The sequence below is a fragment of the Danio aesculapii genome, chromosome 4 (assembly GCF_903798145.1).
Source record: "Danio aesculapii chromosome 4, fDanAes4.1, whole genome shotgun sequence".
NCBI lineage: Eukaryota > Metazoa > Chordata > Actinopteri > Cypriniformes > Danionidae > Danio > Danio aesculapii.
Window position 1 is genome coordinate 42,229,370 of NC_079438.1, and position 17,098 is coordinate 42,246,467.

Below are 17,098 nucleotides of genomic sequence, written 5' to 3' on the forward strand. Positions count from 1 at the left end.
AGTTAATGCTGTATGGCAGTGTTTGAGGGTATTTGGCAGTCTGGGAATGGGGAAAAGTCTTGGATGTTTGGCAGGTCTAAGATGGTGTGTGTGTGTGTGTGTGTGCGTGTGTGTGTGTGTGTGTGTGTGCGCGTGTGTGTGTGTGCGTGTGTGTGTGTGTGTGTGTGTGTGTGTAAGGAAGGATCTAGGATGTTTGGATGAGATTACATGGCACCATGTCTGACAGTTTGGCATGGCACGTGTTGGCCGTATGTGTTTGTTAGGTAGTCTAGGAGATTTGCCGCTCTGAGGGTCAGCAGTGTCAGGTGTTTGGCTGGAAAGGGGACGTGGTGTAGGTCTTTGAGCTTGTAGTCTTCAGGAGTTGACAGGGCCGTGGTGGGCAGACTGGAGTGTTTGGCTGTGGGAAACGTGAGGGGGCAGAATGGGTGTTCTGGCATCGTGGTCCAGGATAGATGGGGACGCCCGTGGCATGCAGAGCAAGCATGGCTGGAGGATTACACAGAAAGTGAGGGAGAGGAGTCTGGGTGGTAGAGGGAAAGTCAAGAGAGAGAGAACGAAAGAGAGGATGTGCCTCCAGGTGAACAGGATTAAGAGAAAGATCTGTTTGCTGTTCCCCTCAGAACTCCTGCTGCCTCTCTTTCCTTTTCACTCTCCCTCGGAGGCTAATCGGCTTCCTCAAAAGCAGTTACTGCAAACATTATAGTTCCCCAGAACAAACAGGAACACTACTGCCGTACCTTAACTTTCTCTCCCCAGAGGAAAGAAAGAATACAAAGGAGATCCCTTTGATATCGACAGAGTGTTTTTCCTAGACGGCAATAAAATGACACGAGAGCAAACAGAGTCTCCGGTTTGTCATCTATTTCTCTTGAGAAAAACACTGGAGTCTCACATGTACGGAAGCTCAATTCCATGTAGATTCTAAGATTTGAAAATACAGTCAATGCATTTATCTGAAATGTAGTCATGTCACTTCATTTGTGTAGTATTTGAAACAATGCAGTCTGTTTCAAAGCAGATTCATGGTAGCATATTTTCAAAGTTTTGAGACATTTCAAGTCTCAAAATGCACATTTTATCGAATGAGATCTAATCAAATTATAGATTAAAAGTCAGGTGTTATTCACCTCTAGTGTTCATCATTGGCTCAGTTCAAAACTGAATAAAAAAATCAAGAAGAAACATAATAAGAAAAACTGTGTCATACTACACAGCTTGAGTTGATTCAGTTCAATTGAATAAAAGTGCAGACAGAATTCATTTGATTCAGCTATGCAGATGTTATAACAAGTTGTAAATTAAAGCAATAACCCTGAACAATATATTCTAGTAGACGTTTCTCAGGTAGACACAATATAGACTTTATAAACAATAAACTATTTTCATTTGAGAGTATAGCTTTGTACTTTGCTTCATTCACTGTCAAGTGAAGGCGAATGCAGTGGCAGCTTCAGTAGAGGCGTGGAGGCAGGCGGAGGATGAGGAGGTGTTGTAGCTGCAGGCTGGAGATCTGAGAGCTTTGCTCCATCCAGCATCTCACAGATGGACCTTTAGAGGAGCAGCACAAAGCCACTGTGGAGAATCATCTCAATGATGCTTTCTCTCTTTTGCTTTCATTTCCATTGCCATTCCTTTCTGTGTGATGTCACCACTGATTTGGGTGCACAGAAATGCTCCGGTTTCCCCCACAGTCCAAAGACATGTGGTATAGGTGAAATGAATAAGCTAAACTGTCCGTAGTGTATGTGTGTGAATGAGTGTGTATGGATGTTTCCAAGTGATGGGTTGCAGCTGGAAGGGCAACTGCTGCGTAAAACATGTGCTGGATAAGTTGGCGGTTCATTCCGCTGTGGCGACCCCTGATTAATAAAGAGACTGAAAAGAAAATCAATGAATGAATGAACTGTAGAAACACGTTCTTGAGTATGCAGGACAGAGGTAAGATATATTATTTTATAATCACTGTATAAGGCCCCATTTACACTGTCAGGTCTTGATGCCCAATTCCGATTTGTTGCCTCTATCAGATTACATGTTTACATGTTCTTCTAATTGTGGCCCATATACGATTCATGAGTTTACACTTGCTATACAATTTACGATGCCTGAGCATGCCTAAAGGCGGGTTCTAGCATCTGTGCCACACAAGCCACGATAGAAGAAATTGTCTTGCTTTTAGCTCTGCAAAATATGCAAAGTTGGCCCAACTTTAAAATGATTTTGAGGTGGAGGAGGGTAGGGGCCATCATCGCAGCTTGCGCCTATGGTTTATATATGGTGTCCTCCACCATTCAGAGGAATTTGTGGGTATGAGAGAGATCTCGGGTCTGGTGCGAGCAAATTGTGGCAGATGACCTCCACACATGCTCTTCCTTCTACGTCATTAAACCGTGGAGAAGTACCTCATTGTCGCAAGTTTAATGACATACAAAATGGAAAGCCTCAATAAATCTGATCTGCCTGTTTACATGATAGTCGAATTGTCACATATCGGTTTATTTCCACATATGAAGGAGGCCTGAAACCAATCTCTGAATATCTAAATGCATGTGTTTTTTCCGTGTTTATACTGTCATAGAACAGATCCGATCTGTGTTACATATGAGCAAAAGTTCGGAATTGGGTCATATTTAACTGGCAGTGTAAACGGGGCCTAAGTGACAGAGTGTATTCACTCAATGAAACTAAGCTTTGCTTGGTGAGATTAGCAAAAGAATAAAAAGCTGAACAACCATCAGGTTTTTGAGCCTTCAGCCTTGTACAACCCAAGTACATAGCTATAACAATAACAAGTTTTATTTGTTCAACAAGACTGCAATTATTTAATGAAAATAAAATGCAGTAAAAACAGTGATGCTGACATGAGCCTTCAAAAGTCATTTGAATGTTACTCATTCTCAAGTAAGGTTTCTTATTTTCAGGGTTAAAATCAGCTGTGCTTTTTAATATTTTAAATGTCCCTTTACTATATAGAAACCTTAAACAAACAGCATGCATTTGAAGTAGTGGTAGTATTGTCTGTAACTTTTTAATTAAAACAATTGATTGCATCCATGCTGATTAAAACTATTTTTTTAAAACAAGTCTAACACAGCAGTTTGGTAATAAGGAAGACTAGACGAATGAGTAGATGAACAGAGGGATGAAAGAATGGATGGACGGGGGCATTATCGTTTGTCATTATTTGAGCTCATGCAGCGCTCCATCGCGGCTCTAATGGCGCGAAGACACTTGGTGTTTCTTTCCTCTCCTCTCTCTCCCTTTCATTCACACTATTCTTTCCCAGGCCTGGTGCTGCAGAGTAGTTTAGTCTGTTAGAGCTTGTTTCAGGCTTGTTAGCGAAGCGACACACAACAACTGTTTTCTGTGTACCTGTAATCCAGTATACTGGTTCTTGACTGTCAGTTCTCAGTTGTAGTGGTGTGATGATGTTGTAATGCATTGTTTTGCAGAGTTGTGTTAGGTTAGGATGTCCCTTTGAAAGTGAAATGAAGCGTAATTTTGCCCTCCAGGTTGTGAATAGACTTCCCCTACTGAGAGCTTCAAAAGACCCACACTTCACTGGACTTTTAGAGAGGCAAACGTTTGGTTGTGTTAATATTCATGTATGTTCTGTATATGTATGGCTTGTATGCATTAGGACTCTAAAACAGTATATCATAAAGTGTCAGGGAGTTTTAACCTTTACAGATCCAAAGATTCTTAATCAAACCAGGGACCAATGAAAAAAGATCATTGAATTTTTTTATTCAATATTATATTCATTCATGAGTCAAAAAAGACTATAATTGTTTTTTAATTCAACCCCCCATGTTAAGCAGAGCAACTGTTTTCAATGATGACTTCACTGCTGTAATACTAGTGATATAGACAAGCCTAGTGGATTAAACAGTGAATTACATCCATAGACTGCCAACATGTAAAACTGAGAAAAACAGCTGTTGTGTATTTTGTGATACATTGATATTTACCATTGCAAGATGACTGACAGCAGCAGAGGCAGACAGACAGAGAGTTTCAATATGTGTGTAAAGGCGGTCTTCTGCTGAGGAGGGAAGATAAGGACTCTATCTTAATGGCTTCTCTCGTCTGCCACTCAGCCATCAGACAGAGATTTCCTCTCCCACAGTCCAGATAAACACACTTCACAACCTTGTCACACACCTCACACAAGCCAAAGAGAAAAAGAAAGGAACTGAATGAGAGATGGGCTACAGTACAGATTCAAGAAAGGACAGCCCACCCAAAAATGAAATTTCATTATTTACTCACCTTAATGTCATTGTAAACCTGTATGACTTTTTCCTCTGCAGAACAAAAAAGGAGAAATGTTCTGGAATGTTCTGGCTGCTCCTTTACATACATTGTTTGGTCTTCAAAATAATTATAGAAAAATTATAAATGAACCATTGTACAAACTATAGCCAAGTTTTTATTGTATTGCATTGGTATTAAGATGCTTTTTCAATCTGATCACAAGTGGTGACATCTAATCCAGGATCTAAAACATTAAGCTTGTCCACTTTCATCCATTTCCAGAGGTAGTTGCACAAATTTGATTGGACTGCTTTTATATTGTAAATGTTTATGTAGTAACATTTGTTTGTACAGCCACAAAAAATGAACACACGCTAAAGAAAATGGGCTCGTTTAAGAGCTGCTAATGCTCTCTGTCGCTGAGAATATCAAGAGCAGCATCATGCTGGATTTCTCTTCTTTTAATTAAGACAAGGTTTACCACTAGATTCAAATCCAGAACCACACTCCAGTCCTTTGAGTCTTACCTCTCAGGTAGGTCTTTTAGGGTGTCTTGGAGGGGCGACGTGTCCAAGTTGCAACATCTTGCTACTGGGGTGCCTTAGGGCTCAGTTCTTAGACTACTTCTCTACTTCTTCATAGAAGTACTTAGATCTGTCATTCAGAAACAGTTTTTCTTATCACTGCTATACAGTTGGATAGACATTTCTTGCTGGATGAAGGCGTCATTGTCACCTTTAACTCAGCCTTGCCAAGTGAGAACTTCTTTTAATTTCAACAAGCACAGCTCTTCATCAAGCTAGGAGCTTAACTATAGCTCCCAGGACAGCAAACTGACGATCAGCTGAATTACATTGAACTAAATTGTTAGAACTGCCCAGTCAAGCAGATCTTCCCTAAACAACAGTTAGGAGATTAGGTATTTTCTGATGGAGGATACTCTGCTCCTTGTTCAAGCATTTGTTCAATTCAATTCAATTCATGTTTATTTCTATTGCGCTTTTACAATGTAGATTGTGTCAAAGCAACTTAACACAGAAGTTCTAGTGAATTGAAAGTGCATCAGTCCAGTTTTCAGAGTTTCACTGCTGATAGTCCAAATACTGAGAACCAAATCCATCGATGCGCAGCTCCACAAGTCTCAAACCAAGCAAGCCAGTGGCGACAGTGGTGAGGAGTAACTAGTACTCTATTTTGTTTTTATATTCTTATTTTTAGTACACATTAAAACAGAACTTGCTACATGTACTACGTTAGATTATTTGGCAACTGCTTTTGCTTTTTTGTTGATTTGATTGCTTCTTTTGTAAGTCATTTAGACAAAAGCTTCTGCTAAACAATTCAGTGTAACTGCAATATAAATAAATACACAAAATATTCTGTCTTGACTTATCACTTGTCATATGGCTTCAGAAGATTTATAATACTATTTTAAATACTTAAAAAATTAAGCACCTTGTGATTTTTGCATCAATTTTGGGGAGGGGGTGTACAGTTTTTACACCTCTTACACATAAATAATCATACAGCTATGGAACAGCTTATGGTTGAGTAAAGAATGACAATTCAACCCCATTTTTTCTGTTTGCTTTTGTAAATAAATACTGACGGCCTTCACAAACCTAAAGAACCTCTCTGATTTTGCCTCTTAGGGAATAATAACTGATCTTAAGTGGCATGTGTGTGTGTGTGTGTGTGTGTGTGTGTAACAGTGTAAGGGAATTGTTTACTGGCTGTCTGTGTCAGACCCTCACTACTCTGGGCCTCTAATGCAGCACAGCTGTGAGGGGGCTTGGACACTACACATCTGCTGAAGGGACCTATTGTGTGTTTGCATGTGTGCGTGTGCTGGTTGCATGTACTGTATTTGTAGAGATAAACAGATAACGACTGGGCATACGTGCACATATCTTTCTGTACGTTGGTAGCATTTTCTTGCATGTATGCAAATGCCTGTGTTGAACATATGCGTGTGTCGTATTCTCAAATAAAAGGCTGCCGTTAGAAAAGTGAAGTTTGTAGATTTGTCGGAATTGAGCAAATAAGCCCATCTGGAGAGTTTGAACCTTGAAAGCACCTGCCTTCTCCATTCACGCTCCCGTTCTCTTAAAAAGCCATCTTCATCAATAGCAGCTTTTAACGTGGATGAAACTGTTTGGAACTGCTCTTTATTCCTGTTCTGATGGATTTTCTGCTCTCCGTCTTTGTCTCACTGGCTGTTGTTGATGTTTTTTCAACTCGTTTTTTTTTTTTTTTCATCTATTTCTCCATCACCTTGCAGCCTTGACTCGAAAGATCATTAAAATGTTTAACTACAGATAATTGCTACCTGAGAAAAGCTAATTAATGTGCCGCTTCTGCTGGTGTGTATGCATGGATTCCAATGTACAGAATGTATGTGTGTGCATTTTATTCACTATGTTCTCTTCCTTTTAAAACATCTCTACGATATGCTGTCTTCTGTCACCACTTTCGGCTAATGCTTTTAAAAGTAAGCATAATAATGATTCGGTTAGACATTTAAACAAGCCCTGTATTAAACTATTTCAAGCATGTTGACCTGTGCAGTTTGTAATACAGACCTAAACAAAACTGTGTGGCTTATTGAACAGAACTACAAGACGAATTTTGCCTTTCTACCAACTCAAAGTAATATGCACTACATTTTTTTAAACAAAACCCTGGTTATTTATAAGTATAAGAGCCGTTTTGTAAGCGTACAATCTTAGCGAGGGTCAGGCCAGGTCGGTTTATGTCTTGAACATTGTCATGCTGCTAACAATTTCCTCAGTGATCAACAGGAAAATGCCCCAATAATGTTACCACAATACTCTAACAACGTTATTGCAGTGTTTGTTAGAGAGGTCAGGGCACGGTGCTATTCTAAGTTCACTAAATTACTCAATAAATTGGATTAAGTACATGAATTTTTTCTCATTCTTACCATGAATAAAGCACCAAACAAAGACTTGTTTTGTTGTGTTATAACGATGACTACAGGAGACAAAAAAAATCATTTGAAGTAGTGAGTTAAAGATTATTGGAGTATATTTTACAAGAACATACTGTTTTAGTCTGTGTGTACTTTTTATATAATGCTAATTCTAATTATCTGTGAAACTTATTAACAGTTTCTGCCATGAAAATAGTTTCTATGCCATTTTTTCAGTGTATGAATAGTGTCTATGCATGTGTGTATGTACACTGAATGTTTCTGCAATGTGTTCAGAAAGTTGACTGCAGTTTGTGTGTGTGTGTGTGTGAGGAGGTTGAGAAAGACTGACGCTCTGTTTAAAGTTCAGCGTTAAAGTCTTGCTGCTGTATTTCAATCTGTCAGACGTGCTTTCCTCCGTTTAAAAGAATAGCTCCTTCTCGCTCTCTGTCTAGCTCTCTCTCTCTTTCTCTGTAATAAAGAGTGACAGGGTCCGTGTGTGTGTTTTACTGTGAAAGCACAAAGCACACAGCTTGCTTGAAAATGTTTGTATGTGGTTGATGTGCTTAAGCTCTCTGCTGAGGGTGATTTCATGAAAATTGAACCATTGTTTGGCCTCCGTTTTCAGTGAGGAAGAAAAAGATGTTTTGTATTTATATTAACATCTGCAAAACTGAATGAACAGCTTTGCGACATTTAAAGGGTCAGTTCACTCAAAATTAAAATGAATTATTTACAAACCCTCAAGCGGATTCAAATCTTTTTTTCTCATTCATTCATTTTCCTTTTGCTTAGTCCCTTTATTTATCAGGGGTCGCCAAAGCAGAATGAACAGGCAACTTATCCAGCATATGTTTTACACAGCGGATGCCTTTCCAGCTGCAACCCAGTACTGGGAAATATCCACAAACACCCATTCGCTCACATACACTCCGGCCAATTTAGTTTATTTAATTGACTTATAGTGCATTTCTTTGGACTGTCAGGGAAACCGGAGCACCTGGAGAAAGCCCACGCGGAGAACAAGCAAACTCCACACAGAAATGCCAACTGACACAGCCGGGACTTGAACCCGCGACGTTCCTGCTGTGAGGCGACAGTGCTAACTACTGAGCCACCATGTTTTTTCTGTTGAAGATATTTTGAAGAATCCTGGAAAACAGTATTGATTGATTTGGAATCTTGTAGCCACAATAAACGTAAGACAATAAAACGACCTATCAAAATCACTCTTCAAAATATCTTCTTTCTGCTTCAGCAGAAGAAAGAGACTTTAACCGGTTTGGTTCAAGTGGAGGTTGAGTGAATGACAAAAGATTTCTGGGTGAGCTATTCCTTCAAGCAGAAATGAGTAATGTTTGTGTGTGTGTGTGTTTGTGTGTGTGTGTGATTACGTAAAATTTGGTTTCAGTTTTTAATTGGTTTTCTGTTTTGTTTTTGTTTAGATTATTTGAGTTTTTTGTTTGATTATTTAAGTGTAAAAAGTAATGTTTTAAACACAAAACCTTCTAGACTGAAGGAACATAGTGTGTAAATACAAAATAGTGAGATTTATTTTCCCATATTTTTTGCTTTATGAAGTTTTGGCAAATTCTTTATGACTCATATTTTCATATTATACTTTATTTTTTTAAATCCTTGAAAAAAACTTCTAGTCTGCAGTAATTCAATCACCTATTTAAAAACAACAGAAGCCTATGAAATTGTACATCCTCATTCAGATAAGCAAACTGAGTGTGTGTGTTGGTCATGTTTGTGTATCTGATCAGAATCACAACAGAGGGACACTGGCTGAAGGAAGGGGGCAGTGCTGCTGCGCGTGTGTATATGAGTGTGTGTGTGTAAAGCTGCGCTCCGCGATACACCATGTCACGCTCTGGCCCTTTAAGAGGCGATCTAGCAGCTTAGAGCTATAGAGAGGGGTGGAGAGAGAGAGAGAGAAGGAGAGAGAGAGAGGGGAGGGAGTGCGAGGATCGGCGTGTGAGAGTGTGTGTGCAGCGGAGAGAAACAGAAACAGTCTTTGGTATTGCGAGAGGTTAGAGGAGCACCAGGCAGTGTGTGCGTGTATGTGTGTGTGTGTTTTCGGAGGTCCCTGCGTGTCGGACGCGTATGTTGCCGTGGAAGGACTCCTGCATCTCAGACCCCTTGTTTCAGCATGCTTACTGAGCCTGAGCTTCCTCAGGAGTTTAACAGGTACGTTCACACACTCACACACGAGACATACACTTTTCCAAGCTGCGCCCGGAGAAGGACAGGCAGATGAGCAGGAGAAAGTCTGTGTGTGTGTGTGTGTGTGTGTTAGTGTGAGAAACAGGCTACTTTAATAGTTTGGGTGGCATGTTTTGAGCTGGCCATGTGTGAATTTGTCTGCGGTTTACAATAGAGAAGAAAGTTCATCTAGATGTGAGTGTGTGTTTATAGACGCACTCACAAGAGAGCATGGGTCCGTCTTCTGAATATTCCACTTTGAAACTAAGTAAATGTCTTTTCTTTTGCATCAGGTCTAACAGGTTACATGCACTGATGGTTGCTTGTTTGTATAGTTTGTGCTTGCGTGCATGTGTGTGTAAGTGTTTTAGATGGTGTTTGATAAGAGTCTGTGCTCTCCCGTCAGTGTTTCCCTGGCACAACCTTTCTTTTCTTCTCTCTCTAAGTTGCACTTCTGAGTAACATGCTTGGCAACTTAAACACATGGCGGCTCACTTTTGCGAGACTTTCTTGTTTCACAAAGTCTCTTTTTCCTCCCCATTTGTCCATTGTTTTAATCTTGTTTGTGTTGTTTTGGAGTTTTACTGTGGCCAGATGTCTGTGTTGGCCTTCTGTTGTGGTGGTCCGAGGTGGGAAATGTTCTCACCTACTTTAATATGTCAACAAAAGTGGCTTTGCTGCTGAATAAAGAAGGTTTGACTTTAAAGCTCCATAGGGAAGATTACCCATAATACTCATTTTTAATGCGAGCTTCACCCCTTAACACACACACACACACACACACACACATTTTTTATTGCATTAGAGCACTGCACTGTTTTACCAGATGAAACTAATCTTTTGTTCAGCGATAAACTCTGGGGTTTTATCCCTGAATTAAGAACACATTTATATGTCAGGAAAATGTGTTTTTAATAAATCATCGGGGGGAGGAAGAGTAGGGGGGCAGGAAAGATAACAACAACTATGAGGAATTAAACATTTAAAGGATTACATAGGAAAGCAGAACGTATAGTGATAAATGCAGGGATTACAATGACTTAGAAGAAAAGGATGGTTAAACTCTACTTTCCAGTAATGCTCGCTGTCAGTGGTTAAAAAGCATGTAGACTGTGTGAGTGTGTGTGTGTAGGAGCTAAAGCATAGTGATTGCCCGTGTATGTGTGGCTGTGTGTCTTTTCTGTTCTGTTCCTCTCTGTTTCTAAAACACAGTAAGTCTGCTTTTATTTATAATTAGGGCAGAAAAAAACAATTTAATGATTTAAAGTGAGAAAATGTGAGAGCTAGAAAAGAGGAAATCATGATAATGATGGTGATGCAAAGTGTAGATATATATATATATATATATATATATATATATATATATATATATATATATATATATATATATATATATGTATATATATATATATATATGTGTGTGTGTGTATATATGTGTGTATGTGTGTGTGTGTGTGTTTGTATTTCATATGTTGACATCCTAGGGCACTAAAGCATTTGCTTGATTTGAATTATTAAATAGAAACGATAATTCTGAATTTAATTTTAATTATTTGAAATTAAACATTGAATTTAAATCTTTAAATGCTTTTAAAATGTTTGCAATAATCCGATTTTAACATAATAAACACTTTATTCACTTATTATTTCGTTGTTTATTCACTTGTGAACACTTTCACGTCTAAAGTAACAAAATTAAATGTTATTCAATTATAAATATTAAAATTATTGTTGCTCTACTATCAAAACATAGTACATTCTTAATTTTAAATATCTAAAATATATATTTAAACGAGTATTCTTTATAAATATCAAAATGTTATGTACTTTATTGTTATTATTATTATTATTATTATTATTGGTGGTGTGGTGTTTTGGTTGAGTTTAGTTTTCTTGGAGGAGCAAAGAGGAGATTGTGTGGCCAAACTGTCACATTCCTCAAAAAAAGAGAGAGAGAGACAGTGAGTGAGTGAAGGAGGGGGGAAAGGGGACTTTAACACTTCTCCATTTGTCTCCCTCCTTTAATGGATGGTTGTGTTACATCTCACTCTCTCACTTTCTTTCTCTCTCTCTCCCTCTGTCTGTCTCTGGGTCAGTCAATTCCTCCTGGTGAAGCGACACAGAAAACAGTGGGTTCGTTCACCACTAAGCGGGTGTGATTGAACACACCCGCTTGATCTGGTGACAAATGTGTAGCTGATGCACTCAAATTTTTGATTCCTTTTGCGTCAAAGATAAACTGATTAAACCATCAGACGGCCTTTACTTCTGTCACTTTAACACATATTACAGCATGCAAACTGCTGTGTAGAATATGTAAAGTGTCAACTTAAAGGAACATGTATACTTGGGACATAGAGCTAAATGAACAAAATTTTACAAAAAAAAGCTTCATTTAGAGACATTCAAAGATTTAATTGTAAGTAAACAAAGTAAACATGGATCTATTAATAAAAATAATTGATTAAGGTTGAAGTTATACATTATTTATAACCAAAAAAAAAGGATACAGTTTAGGGACTACATTATATTACGACTGTATTACTAAAGTGAATCTCAAGGGAACTAAATGACCGCTTTGGGGATCGGCTTGTCCCCTTGAGTTAAACAGCTTAATAGATGCTAAATATTGTCCTAATTTAGAAAGGTTGATTTTTGGTTTACATTTAGGGGATGTAAAATATCTTTAGACTAAAAAAAATAATAGACGTCAAAGGTAAATGATAGAAAAACAAACGCATGTTCATATATATAAACTTAACTACTGTTTGGGTACACATCTGTCGCCAAATGGAAACTAAGTCTGATGAATACTCCCTTTTTGGGTCATTTTGGGACGTCCCTTTTGGAGAAAATAATCAAGTCGTCTTTTTTTCTACCATTGCTGAAGTTTTTTTTAAGAGATACATTTTGTGTGGGATCATCTATAGGAATTACAATTAGTTTTATGCAACAGACTAGAAATCTTTTAGTGTGTGTGTGTGTGTGTTCTGTCTGATTGATGGAGGTTCTGGATCTTCTCTTTGGGTCATTCATTGCAGACTGGCTCTATTGTGTAGTGCGTGTTATGAGCTCTCGCAGCGGCTTGATAACCGTGTCTCCATGAAGAGAAAGGAGGGTCACAGAGAAGAATGCTGAAGTGTTTCCTCCTCCCCCTCTCAGAAGTCTCCCAGACCTCCCCGTGCGATCAGCTGACCGGCGGGATGTCCGCTGAGAGATACAGGGCAACTGAGTTTGTGCTGTTTAACTTTATTTATCAAGAGAAGAATAATGCAGGTCATAGATGAAGGCCCAGACTGTTGCATCATGGGAAACAAAACAAAACTCAGTCGACTGCTCTACTAAATAAATTTCTTGTAATTGATTTGTTTAATACAGAGCCGTAAAATAACTGCTCATTACATAAAAGTAAAGGACGGATGTTTAAAGCGTGTTCGATTAAAATAAGTTGCTGTTTGTGAATGGAGGAAATTATACCAGCACCCATTTTAACAGCTGCCGGGGATTCTGGGAGCACATCACGATGGATAAGCAATTGAGGGAGGGCATCATATTTGCAAACAACAAGCCTGAGAAAGTTTTCATAGAAGTTTCTAGTGTGTGTGTGTGTGTATGTGTGTGTGTGTGTGCGTGTGTGTGTGTGTGTAATATGTAAAATGTCAGTGAAAACATGAGTCAGTCCAGGGAAATAAATAATTAGAGATGAAAGATGACAGGAAACTATGCAGACGGATGAAGTGATGACTAAAATACTGGCAACCCCCTCTGTGTGTATATGTGTGTGTGTGTGTGTGTGTGTGTGTGTGTGTGTGTTGATGCAGCAGTTGCCTTGGCGCTGTGGGCACGACACACTCGCTGGTTCCTTGTGTCCACCCAGCGGCAAACGCACACCATTGCTTATTATGCATTTGTGTGTGCGAGTGGACTTGTTTTCACTTTGCTCATATGACTTTTGATTTTGTGTGTGTGTGACTTCACCTCCATGCCTAAACAGTAATGGCTGACAGTGACATTAGGCTCTGTGTTCTTGCCTTTTGTAGCGACGCTGGACAGGAAATTGGGGTGGCCCTGCAGCCCTCGCGTCAGAGGAGAAAACAGAGGCGGCTTTGTGTTTTCTCTGAGTACGTGTGTGAATAATGTGTGTATGTAGAAACACGTACGCTTGTGTGAAATTATTATTCAGTGACTCTGAAGGGGGGGTTGACTTTTTAAAGAAGTTCATATGAGTGCTTTTTCAGACACGTTTGCTGTTTCTGCATTCTGCTAAGAAGTTACTTGTGATGCTAAACCTCTATTGACATCCAATACAGATCTTAGTAGCATACTTGATCTGACGTTTGAATGCTGTTTAAATCTGCAAGGTTTTTTAGCACCGTTTAGCAGAAACATGATGATGTCCTGCGCAACAACCAGCAGAAAATCCAAGTGCCACTGTTATTAGGGATGATGGTGTGAATGATGAAGAGCCCTCACAAGTTCTAGTACAGATGAATTTACTTGAACGGAGTCACTTTCTCTGACTCGCTCTTCGCTTCCGTCCCACTGCCGGCCGCTCCATTCCCACAGAGAGAAAAATTGTGAGCGCTATAAATAGCTGTAAAGTAATATACTTAAAAGACTGTTCAAAACAGAATGAGTTGGACACAAACGGTTGATTGTGCTAAAGGGGGACGTCCTGACGGGAATTTATCGTCCTGGGAGTGTAAGATAAAGAGCAGAAAGAGGGATGAGCACTTCTATGTCTGAGTGGATTGTGAGGTATTCTCGGTTTCCTAGTGAAGGCATTGCTGTTGTTATCTGCGCTGAACGGGCTGATTGTCTGAACTTTTGGACACACTTTGTTTCATTCCCACAGTCTGATAACAAAGAAGCGCTGACCCTCCTAATCACATAATCATATTACACAGGAATTTACCTTCACCCGGTGTAATGTTTTGCATTCGATTCAAGTGAGCTAAATCAGAAATCTGCTAAAATGTGCAATAGGTAATTGCTTGTTTTTGCATGTAATATACAGGATGTATTATCATACTGTTATTGTGATTAAAACAACAGAAGGTGGCCTTCAACCACTCTGAATGTTTTTGATCACAGACATGTGAGCGACATCCACAAAGCATCATCGCACAAGTTTTTCCGTGGGCCGCGCACATCCGAGTGTGTGCGTATGTGACACGTTTAGCCTCTAAATTATGTCCTGTCATTAGAGGCACTTCTGGAGTGTTAACCACTGCTGATGGTGATTAGGTAAAGCTCCTAGATTCAGTATTTAAAGTGCAGCTCCACTCCGCTGTTTAATGGACCCTGTATTTTGGACGATTAGCGTCTGCGGAGAAATGTACATGTGATATGAGAGGGACTTAGGAGCGCGCTCAATCTGCGTCTAAGCTCAAAGGGGAAGTGTGCCTTTAATCTGGGCTTAACACATGCGGCCGGCGGGAGGGGGCCCAAGCGGCGCACCGGTGGGGTGGCCATTAGCTTTTAACGATTAGCCGTGAAAGTTAGCCTCTAGACCTGCGGTTCAACCGCAGTGGGACAGGGTGCGTATGCTGAAGTTTATTAAATGTGAAAAAAGTAATGGCATTTTCATTGATAATTCCCCCTAACCTGGATAATACTGGTGTTTGGAGATAATACCGCCATCGTTTGTGTTCCTACATAACTGTGTGTTTAGTCACCTCACCCATATCAGCATGTTAAGCTTTGATATTCAAGGCTGTTTATGAATAACACAATGCTTAGCCTTGTGAAAATGAATGGCAATAAAGTTATTAATCCACCAGATAATGAGTGAAGACCGCTGTTAAAGTTTACAATGCAAATAAGCAGACATGACTAGCCTGTAAGAAAGCTTCAGAGACTGTTCTTTGTGCGCCTGTGTTGTGTTAGCGAGCCGTGTATGTGTGTGTCAGTGGACAGGGTCTGTGTGTTTGGCAGAGCGGCCTTTATTGGAAGCGTGGAAGGATGGAGTGAAATTATGCTAATGGCTGCTAATTATGACCTTGGAGACCAGCTTTTCTGCCAATTTATCTGCTTAATAAAACCCTCTCTTTTTTAATCCCAACATCTCGACAAGCTTTAAATGTTTCATGTAGACTCTCCACCACGACAGGTCTGCCAACTTTAAATGAAATAGTGGCTATAACCTGCTCACCCGGGGAGCAGAATTGTATAGTAATTATACTTCAAAGGCTCGCAGGAAAATAGACGTTTTATTGCTCAAGAGGAGCTGTGAAAAGCTTCTGTCAGTGGGCTGGCTAGGAAGTAGGGAAGAGAAAGGGGATAGGAAAAGTGCATGAGGCAGGGAAGAGCGGAAAAGAGATGGCAAAGGTGCGTGCATAGGAAACAGCTGCAAATTAGTCATGAAATGAATGTTGAAGATATATTTATACAGAAAGATTCACTCACCTGAATATTTGTGCAAGGTATTTTGCCCTTGGAATAAGAATCATGAGCAATACTGGTTTTAAATAGGATTACACCAAAACTTAATATACTTTTGAAATGTTTTTGTGATTTTTTTTTTTCTTACGATTTTGCACTTTTTATTATTTTAATATAGTTTATTATTTGATAACAATCTGTTTTGAAGGTCTAACTAGTCGTTACACTGATTTATGTCTCGCGAACGGTTCTCAGTTCGAGTTAGATGTGACAAGCAATTTGCTAGTTCTAATAAGAACCCGCTCTGGACGGCCTACGTTTAGATGAGGGTCATGTGTGTGTCTTTGTTAGTTCTGATGTGTGTGTTGGGGGTTGGTGTGTTAGAAAAAACCAGCACAGAGGTGTGTGTGTGTCGGAGTGAAACAAAAGGGCCCAGTGTGTGTAAGTGTCTGGAGGTAGAGTAAACAGAGTGCTGGTGGAGGGGCAGACAGGCCGTGCGGCTCTGACGGCCCAACTGCAGTTTATACAGCTGCACTGACTGCTTTTACTGCCCCAGTGTGAACCAGCATACAGCCAAGGTACCCCACACACACTTTCACATTCATACGGCCAACTGAACACAGATCAAGTCTTTTAATACTCAGGTTTATACCTGTGTTCATGTTTGTTATGACAGATCAGTGGCTGTCAGACACTATAATGTGACATGACATCTGCATGACAGTTTATTGTTTAAGTCTTCATTCCCTCTCATCTATAATGTGAGTCTAGACTGTTTAAAGCATGTCTTCGTCATTTCCATAGCCGCCAGTCTTGCACTTGATTGAGGTGAGTCTTATTTATCCCGTCCAGACAGTTAGAAACATTATATGATGTTTGTCTTCACTGCTAATCTTAACCAAATAAGCAGTAAATGAGAGAACTAGAAACCTTAGCAGCACTCAGGAGCTCTGCCAGATGTGGCGTCTAAGTCAGACCAGACCATTTAACACACGCAAACCTGGAGTGTACCATGACTGTGGATGTTAGCTGAAGAAGGATATTTGAGCAAAAAGTGTTACCTCACTATTGCTCTTACTTTGTACTGCATTTACACTGAGTCTCAGTGACCAGCACAGAACATTAAAGAAATTCATTGAAAGATAGTATTAAACAAGTTTATATGTTTTTAAAGACTAACATTGAGCTGTAAGGTCAGTAATAAAATCTCTGCTGTGAGTTATAAAGTGACAGTTGGCTATAAAGTCACTTTATAAGAAATAAAGTCACATTGTGAGAAATAAAAGTAGCAGTTACACTAGTCACAATAGCGAGAAA

General features: G+C 39.5%; 1 protein-coding gene across 5 annotated transcripts in view; it reads left to right on the plus strand.

Moving 5' to 3' along the window:
- Nucleotides 1-17,098, plus strand: part of sox5 (SRY-box transcription factor 5) — a 224,903-nt gene that overhangs the window by 141,831 nt on the left and 65,974 nt on the right. For 3 of the 5 annotated variants that reach the window (XM_056455711.1, XM_056455715.1, XM_056455712.1), the window contains exon 1: nucleotides 9,147-9,382. The exons of the other annotated variants lie outside the window; for them this stretch is intronic. In XM_056455711.1, coding sequence (XP_056311686.1) covers nucleotides 9,345-9,382 — 38 coding nt within the window. In that variant the 5' untranslated portion in view covers nucleotides 9,147-9,344. Of the gene's footprint in view, nucleotides 1-9,146; nucleotides 9,383-17,098 lie in introns of those variants that run through there. 5 annotated transcript variants of the gene reach the window in all.